Source organism: Peromyscus maniculatus, chromosome 4, assembly GCF_049852395.1.
Source record: "Peromyscus maniculatus bairdii isolate BWxNUB_F1_BW_parent chromosome 4, HU_Pman_BW_mat_3.1, whole genome shotgun sequence".
NCBI classification, from domain to species: Eukaryota; Metazoa; Chordata; class Mammalia; order Rodentia; family Cricetidae; genus Peromyscus; species Peromyscus maniculatus.
Genome location: NC_134855.1, coordinates 63068162 through 63077667, shown reverse-complemented (window position 1 = coordinate 63077667; position 9506 = coordinate 63068162). Strand labels below are relative to the sequence as shown.

General features: G+C 37.7%; 1 protein-coding gene across 1 annotated transcript; it reads right to left on the bottom strand.

Annotated features, from left to right (window-relative positions):
• Positions 1 to 923: 923 nt before the first annotated feature.
• LOC102920039 (olfactory receptor 9G19-like) lies at positions 924 to 1859 on the bottom strand. Its single transcript, XM_006989758.3, has one exon. It carries the CDS (start codon positions 1857 to 1859, stop codon positions 924 to 926), a length of 936 nt encoding a protein of 311 aa, XP_006989820.1.
• Positions 1860 to 9506: the final 7647 nt, after the last annotated feature.

Here is a 9506-nt window from a genome sequence, read left to right as displayed (position 1 = left end):
TGATGATTAAACAATAGGGTTGGGGGAAAGATCAGTGAGTAAATGAGGATATAAAACTGAATCCTCAAATCTCACATAAACCAAAGCACATGTTATGTATACTGGTGTTACTATGATGGGGTATCAGGCAAAGACAGCAAATAGAAGAATCTCTGTATACTTACGATCTTACATACACAGCAGTGAACAACAGACAAAACCTGTTTCAAAAATAGGTGGAAGCAGAGATTGTTCACTGACCTCCATCTGCACACCATGGCACTTATGTGCTACCGACCCTGACACATACCAACACACACATATACAGACACATACACACACACATACACACACATACACACACACACATACACACATCATGCACACATCATACACACATATTAAGAAAGGAATAAAAGATAAACAACCAAGCCGGGCGGTGGTGGCGCACGCCTTTAATCCCAGCACTCGGGAGGCAGAGGCAGGCGGATCTTTGTGAGTTCGAGGCCAGCCTGGGCTACCAAGTGATTTCCAGGAAAGGCGCAAAGCTACACAGAGAAACCCTGTCTCGAAAAACCAAAAAAAAAAAAAAAAAAAAAAAAAAAAAAGATAAACAACCCCAAGAAATGAATATATTTGTGCCATTAAAATGCTGAATATGATCACAATTCACTCAATATATTTGTGTAATTATTAAAATATATGAAAATAAAAAATGAGAAAAAGATAAGCTAATATGTGGGGGAAATGAATTGTTTTCATTTTACAAACAAGTTAATAATATCATATTGCTACAATAAATATAATTTAACATATAGAAAGCAGACTTCTGTTTGCACATTGTGATTACTTTTATGTCTCTAGTATACTTATTTCTGATAGTACCAGCTAAGAATAATTGCAGGAAGATAAGCATTTTAAATTTGCTTCAACAGTTTTTTCCTTTATGAAAACTTGGCTGTAGCTAACATTTTCTTCAAAGCATCCTTGACATCTTTGTTTCTTAAACTGTAGATCAAGGGGTTCAGCATTGGAATTACTACAGTATAGAACACTGAAACCACTTTGTCCCTCTCCAGGGCATAACTAGTGCTTGGGCGGGAGTAAATGAAGAGAATTGAACCATAGTACAAGGTGACAGCTGTCAGGTGAGAACCACATGTGGAGAAGGCCTTGAGGCGGCCTTGGGTGGAGCGGATCTTCAAGATGGCGGCAATAATGAAGAGGTAGGAGGCCAAAATCAGCACGGTGGGGGTGATGACATTTGAGGCCAATATGAAATACAGCACAGCCTGGTAGCTCTCCTTCACATCACATGCCAACTTCACAAGAGGGGGCAGATCACAGAAGAAGTCGTCAATAGTATTGTCTCCACAGAAGTTCAGGGTAAACGTCTCACTCGTGATAATGGTGGAGTTTACAAAGCCACCAACATAGGAAGCTGCAACAAGACTGGCACATAACCTTGGGGACATAGCCTGGGAGTAAAGTAAGGGGTTGGAGATGGCCACATAGCGATCATAAGCCATGGCAGCTAGTAGGTAACACTCGCTGTAGGCCAGCCCAGCAGAGAAGAAGAACTGAGCCAGACACCCAGCAAAGGAGATGCTTTTGTCTTCAGAGATGCATGTTATCAAGATTTTGGGGGCATAGACAGAAGAATACCAGAGATCCAGGAATGACAGGTTTCCTATGAAGAAATACATGGGTGTGTGGAGTCGAGAATCAGCACAGATGAGAGAAATCAGGGTGATATTCCCTAGGAGACTGATGACATAAATGATGAGGAAGATGAAAAAGAGTACCCACTGTGACACCATGTCTTCTGTGAATCCCAAAAGGATGAATTCCTTCACCCCAGTAACATTTTTCTCATCCATGACTTGGGGTATTTATGGAACTTTCTGTGAAAAGATTAAATTATGGCTGAAAATGTCACTGAATATTTTCTTCATTATCTGTCATTCTACAAACTGGAAAGTAAGAACACTGGTCCATAAATGCCATTCATTATGAGATTTATATGTAGTGAACTGGAAGCCACTACTATGAACTGAAAATTAGCCCTATGCTGCCCACAGAGGTCAGTTACTAAATTCATACTATTCCATGTCACTTATATCTTCAGCCTAATGTCTCCATCTTTGTGAATTTGTATACTGTCTTTTTATTTCAAATATTTTATTCATTACTTTGGACATCACAAAGGCATTGATAGATTTCATAAAGGTATTAAAGTACTTCATAAATGGCTTCAGACATTAAAATAATGGAGGGTGATATCTGGAAAGGATGCTACTTTATTTTTTTTAATTCTCCAAGGACAAAAAAAATGCTTTTAAATGGCCTTATTCACATTTCTGCCCTAGGATTATTAACTATTTTTCATGGATACTATAAACCACACTCAAGTACTTGCATATATGATATAGTAAGATCTAACTGTACATTCTAGAATGCATAATGCTTTAGACTTGGCTATCCCAAGGAAGAAAGGTTGATTCTGACAGAGTAGGTAGACAGGTTATTAGAGAACCATTTATTGCACTGATTTAGTACAGATCAAAAGTAAGTTAAAGACTAGTTTAATTAAAGTAAGATTTATTGATAAGAACTTTACACCCTTACATTCTAGTCTCTTTGGCATGAGAAGGTACTCTACAGGCTATAGAAAGAGAAACCTGGACACCAACCTAACCACAAAACTCTCCACCAACCATCTGCTCTGCCTGCTAGATGTGCTGGGGCAATGGAGGCACAGAACTTGTGGGAGTGGGCAGCCAATGTTTGATTTAACTTGAGACCCACTCCACAAGAGGCAGCCAATTCCCAACACCACTTGGATGGCCAGAAATTAGAGCCTGAATAGCCCAGAGACCTAGGGCTGTACAAACATGACTAGTCTTTAAAAAGTAAAATAAAATGATTCCTAATGATATTCTGCTATACTTGTAGACAAGTGCCTTGTCCAACCATCATCAGAGAGGCTTCCCACACCAGCAGATGGGAGATGATACAGAGACCCACAGCCAGACATTATGAATGGAGAGAATCTAAACTGGAAGTCTCCTTCAGGTCCCTCCCCTCTAGAAATGGCGAACCTGCAGAAGACACGGAGGAAAAACTGTAAGATTCAGAGGGGGTTGAGAACATCAGGAGAACATGGTCCACCAAACCAAATAAGCAGGGTTCACATGGGCTCACAGAGGCTGAAGCAGCAAACATGAGACCTGTGTATATGTTGTGGCTGTTTAGCTTGGTGTTTTGTGCGACTCTTAACAGTGGGAGCTGGTGGATCTCTGACTCTTTTGCCTGCTCTTGAGACTGTTTTCCTCCTGCTGGGCTGCTTTGGCCAACCTCAATATGAGGGCTTTTGTCTTGTCTTATTATATCTTGTTTTGCCCTGTTTGGCTTTTCTGAAAAGAAAACAGAGTGGGAGTTGTTCTGGGGAGAAGGAGAGGTGGCAGGGAGCTAGGAGGAGTGAAGGAAAGGGAAACTGTGGTTGGGATGTACTGTATGAGAGAAGAATCTATTTTCAATGAAAATTTAAGAAAAAAGTAAAGACTAATTAAAGATTTATAAATAACAACGCTGCTTTTTTCTGTAATGTAATATCTAGCTTTTCTCTGTCTATCACATTAATCAGATTCATTTTGAACCCTTTGTTTAGTCTTCTCTTTTTTATTATTTCATTTTGGCCTTATTAGCTTTAATAATTATACACATTAAAGGAATGCTACATAACACATCAACAATCACATATACTATTCACTAATCAAATGCAGGCTCCTTCTCTCCAGAACTCCTATGTAAACTCTAGTAGTCACTGTTTTACATTCAAAGTGACTATATACATGCCTTGCCTGTCTCCTGTTCCTGGCTTTTTTCACTTACTTAATACTCTCCAATTCTGCCCTCTGAAAAATGGTAGGACACCATTCTTTTTATGGCTGAATAAAAGTCCACTGGATATGTATCACACTTCTTCATTCATTGGTGGGCCCTTTGGTTGGTGCCATACATTTACAATAGTGAATAGTACCACAGTAAGTATTGGCATTCAAGTATCTCTTTGGTATGCTGATTTTATTTCCTGCTGTTAAACAACCAGAGGTGGGATTATTGGATCTCAGCACAGATTCTGTTTTAGTTTTTAAAATTTTAGAAATTTCCCAGCTGTCCTCCATAATAAAAATACTTGGTTTCATTCCTACCAGCAGTGTATAATAATACAGTTTACTTCATGTACATACTGACATTTATTACATTTTAAGTTGACTGAAACATTTTATACTAGCCATTCTGACTCAGGTGAAGTCATATCTCATGGTGTTTTGTTTTTATTTCTATACTTGCTAATGGTACTGAATGTTGTCCACAATTGAACAAACCAGAGATTCCAAATTCCAGAGGAAAAAATCATACCTGTTTAGTCAGCTCATCTACAGCACACTCGTCAAAAGAAACCACTGAAAGAATGGCCTCTTCAATTAGTGCTGTGAAAAAAACTCATGTGCAGAGTATTAACCCAATCACTCACCCCGTGCACAGATAAATTCTTAATGAAAAAATACTTAAATGTAAAACGCTAAAACCATAAAACTACAGCCTTGAGGCATGGGGAGGAGCTTGGATCTGCCTCTACTTAATGTTCCAGGCTCTGCTGACTCTCGATGGGAGGCCTTACCTCCCTGTAGGAGGGAATGCAGGGTGTCCTGGAGGAGGAGGCTGGAGGGGGCCGAAGGAGGGAAGAGGGGGATCTGTGATTGGTATGTAAAATGAATAAAATATTTTCTTAATAAAAAAAAGTTTTAAAAAAATTACTTAAGAAAATTCAGGGAAAGCCTTTAAGGGTTTAGAAAGGGCAACAGTTTCTGGGTTATAGTGCTAAAAGCACAGGGAGCAAGAGAACATGGACAACTGAGATTGCACGTAACAAAGAAATTTCTGCAGTTAAGGGCACAACCAATAGGAAAAAGAGACAATCTTCAGAATGGAAGAAAACATGGAGTAAATACTCAGGATGGGGATCCAAACATACTCAGTTTTAACAACAAAATAAATAAACAGTCAAATTAAAATTAGCAAATGATCCGAATTGTGCATTACTCTTTGGGTAGGCTGTTTGGGAATCCTGTGGTCTGTGAAGGAACACTAGCTTGAATGACTGAGTAGGTTTCTTTTTGGGCCTTAAAACGATTTCATTTTCTAGTATCTTATTCTTACTGCATCTTCAATATAATAGAAAATTCAACAGTGCATGGTGATTCATGAATATATTCCAAGAAATTGGAAGCCTGAGGAATTAGGACCACCATGAACTTGAGGCCAATCTAGGCTACTTGCTGCTTGCAGAGTGAGGACCTATCTCAAACAAAAACTCAATTCACTATCCCCGGAAAATGAACTCATCCTTGATGCTCATTAAAGAGGCATTGACAAGAAAATGTACCATATAAGTGGAATACCATGCAGCTGTAAAGAAATATGAAAGTTTCAGGTAAAATATTGGGAAAAGGAGGTAACTTAGAGCTACAAAGCCAATGTTATATGTTCTTTCTCATGTGTGGAACCTGGATTCAAATTATTTGTTTTGTGTGTTTAACTTGAAGCAAAAGTGGAAGGCAGGAAACTAGCAGGAAGAGTTGGGGACATGTTAAAGGAGGAGTGTTAGTAGGTATAAGCACAGAAAAAGTAATGAGATGGAGTCCTGGGGAAAGAAAGTTTTAAGCAGGGAGGGTGTGAGAGTTTAAAGGAAATCAGAGTGTGAAGAGGAAGGCTGACCCAAAAAAGGAAGTATGGACTGTATCAGTGCCTACTAGCTCACAACCCAACTTAAAGCAAATAAGTGGAAGGTAATCAAATACATGTGAACTAAAAAAAGTGGCAAGACTAGGGCTGAAGAATTGATTCTTGGAGGCCTGCTTTCTTCTGAAGGAAAACAGAGAGGGAGTGGATGTGGAGGAAAGTGAGGTAGGGGAGTTAGGAGAAGTGGAGGGAAAGAGGGGAGACTGTGGTCAAGATATATTGCATGAGAGAAGAAATCTATTTTCAATAAAAAAATTAAGTAGTTAAAGAAAATATAATTAAGTGGGGGTTAGGTTTGAGTAATGGGGAAGAAGAGCAGCTGTGAGTAGGTTAAATAAAACTAAGGATGTATGAAAGAGACTTACAGAAACTCACTAGTTAGTAATTTCTGTAAGTTACTAATTACTAGTCAGTAATCTAATTTCAAAATACATCTTTTTTAAAAAATTTGTTTGAATTAAAATACCTTACATGAACAGACAATGACACTCCTCAATACATGGGTTATTAAAAATCAGTGAAAGGCATGGAATATCTTCCAATAAGTTATTGGTCCTGAGAGGTCTCCAAAACATCACAGCCTTTTGTCATTGTCCTTGATTAGCTATCATAACCACACAGTAAGACCATATTGCTAAAGACACCAAAAACTTTGGCTGCAAAACACAGAGAAAACTCTCAAATTGACCCAAAAGTTTCCTTCCTTGTTAGTGGCTTTGACAGTGCCGAAAGGTGCTGTGCATGCTGTTGAAAGAGAAAAGACGTCAATGGTATTACCCAGGGATTGACCCTGAACGTCGTGATACCTACTGGTACCATAAGAGCACTGTTACTGAGGGATCTCTAACCGTGTTCTGATTGCATTTGAGACCTGCTTCAGAAGATAGAATTTTATGTCTTTTACTACAATTCTGGTCAGAAGCTCACAGCTACAGAGGTCATAGGCCCTAGGGTAGAACCAGCTAGTGTTATCTTGCTAAATGGCCATACTTTCAGTTGTCATCTAAATATTTATGCTTAAAGTCATAGACCTGGGGTGCTATCAGTCTTAGTTAGAAAAGCTCCATTTTGCCGTAGACACCAGCCAATGGAGAGATGTATAATTGCTCAAAGTGCCAAGAATAAGAGGCTGAATGCCCAGTCCTCGATAGACATCTACATCAACACAACACCACCAAGGCTCAGAGGACATTGCAGAATGGTATAAAGGATGTAAGAACCTATGGATGAGCAATGTCATAAAATTTCCTCTTCTGGATATGACACAGCTATTGAACTCATGAATTCACAGCAGTTGGCATGCCTCAAACAGTTACTGATCTCTCTCAGCTCAAAGCTTATTATGTCCACTGACTGTGACATTTAACTTTGGGCTTTGCTAGTGAGTTCTTCAGTTTACCATAAATACATGGCATAATTGTAACATTTACACACATACAGAATCATGAAAATATTAACTCATAATGTTTCTAACTGAACTGCTCTAAATATAAAAATGGTCTCTACAAGTCATAGGAGGGAATATAGGCCATAGCTACAGAAAATCTATTATAATAAAGACATATACCATGTATGCATTAAACCAAAACATTTTTAAAGAAAAATAAAAGCTAAACATGAGGTATCTGAAGACTCTTCAGCTTTCCATTAAACATAATCACAGAAAATTTCATTGTACTTTATGAAGTAGAAGTCTAGTGTAGATTGCTTATATTAAGCATCATTTTATCCTTTATATTATAATTTATGGCCTATTTCCTTTGGCTAATTAAATGTAATACTTACTTGCATGGAAATAAACTGTCTCTTCATCTGTATTTGAACAAAACCCAGAATTTCCTCTAATACTTCAGAATAAAACAGTTTTCTCATAGAAACTCTCTTTCCCGTGACTGTGGTACTGGGAGACCATATAAGCATGAATATCCCTTTGGGAACTTCTGTTAAAGAAAAGATTTCTATGATCTATTCTGGTGCCAAGTGACCAATTATAGTGCTCAGTTTTGTTCCAGAACAAGATAGGGAGAGACAGATCAATCAAGTAATCAAAAGAGCCAATTATTGTAAAAGAAAAAGGGTTTTAGTATGAGTTAATTGATGAATTTGAAATGAAGAGGAACAATCAAGACTCATTATCGTTAGTGGTGTAGCCACTGGTGAGTTCCCATTTTCCAATAAAAAAAATTTTCTCCATGTTCATGTAGAAAGCTATAGTTAAATTCAGTGGGTCAAAGGCAAAAGCCAAGTGAAAGAAATGATTGTAGGATGGAAACCTCTTGGAAAGAAAAGATTGGTGTAGTAAAAAGGGGGACAAAAGAGGGTGGGAGATATGGGTGATGAGACTATATTATATATATGTACAAAAATATCAATATATAAAGAAACTATATAAACTATCTATAGGATGTCCTAAAAACAGTAAATATCCAGAAATTATTCTAGTCCATAATAAAAATTGTATCAATATAATTGATATTGATTTATACTGTATAATTGACAGTAAAAATACCTACAAAATTCAGATTGGTTATGTATATGACACTTCTTAATCAATGGGCCCAAGTTAAACATCCCTGTTCTAGTATAGGGAGAGAAGCCATTCATATAGAAGACTAGATATATAAATATGTATGTGCCTATATATGAAGGCTAAGTGTCACAGCTTCTGAATTAAGCAAAATTAATAGCAAAGATTTCTGATGATACTGGTTTCTGCCAGTAGTATGAGACCAGGTTGTGCTACATAATAAGTTCCTGAACATCCAGGAGTACATAGTAAGACCTTGTCTGGAAAAAAATAATAAAAAGAGAGAGCACACACCTTTATGCCTCGTAAGTACAAATAGCAGCACTAGTAGAAGAAATACTTGGAGGCAAATTGTTTGCTTCTTTTCTAAAATATAATTTAAATATCTGAGAGAATTTCATATATAAGTACTGTATTTATATTATTTCCACATCACCATCTCCCCATCAAATTCCTCATGGGTTAATGATGGCTATACCAGTTGACATGTGAACATGAGGGAGGACTCTGATTCAGTTTCTAGCATCCACATGATGGCTTACAAGGAAATCATCTATAAATCCAATTCCAGAAGACCCCACACCCACTTCCACCTCTGTGGGAACCAGACAAACATGCACGGCATAAACATATATGCAGACAAAATATGTGTTGTGGGAATTCATCCTGTTCAAGTAACAAGCCTCAGGACATGGTCTAATCTGCATACATGACTGTTTAAGATCAGAGGAGAAAGGGTCCTGTGCTCTCTTGGGTGGCGAGGACCAGGTCAGGCAGCATGAAGCAGCTTGTGGTTCATCCCCATCTTCCCTAGACAGCAGGAAGCAATTCTAAGAAAATGATGCCCCTTCTCCCAACAGGTTTTTGATTTTTCTCAGGGTTATAAATAATAGTCATCTGTAAGGGATTAGTTATAAGTTGTTACAGGGTTGGAGGTAGAACAATAAAGTTTAGACTCAGAAATCTCTTTTGTAATAGAAAAAAAAGGGGATAGCCAGGATAGGCTAATAAGGTAGGTTATTGCGCCGACTTGTCACTAAATTAGCAAATATCAGTTTTAGATAACTTGCATTAGTATGGATTCTTGAATATTGATAGAAATGTAAAATTATTTTTCTATTCCTGTTTAAAATAATTTGTATATTGATACAAATTCAAAACTGTATTTGTCACATTGTACATATGATTTACT

What these genes read in the sequence shown, in the direction of transcription:
- LOC102920039 (XM_006989758.3), bottom strand. Translation starts at nt 1,859, where the DNA reads ATGGATGAGAAAAATGTTACTGGGGTGAAGGAATTCATCCTTTTGGGA.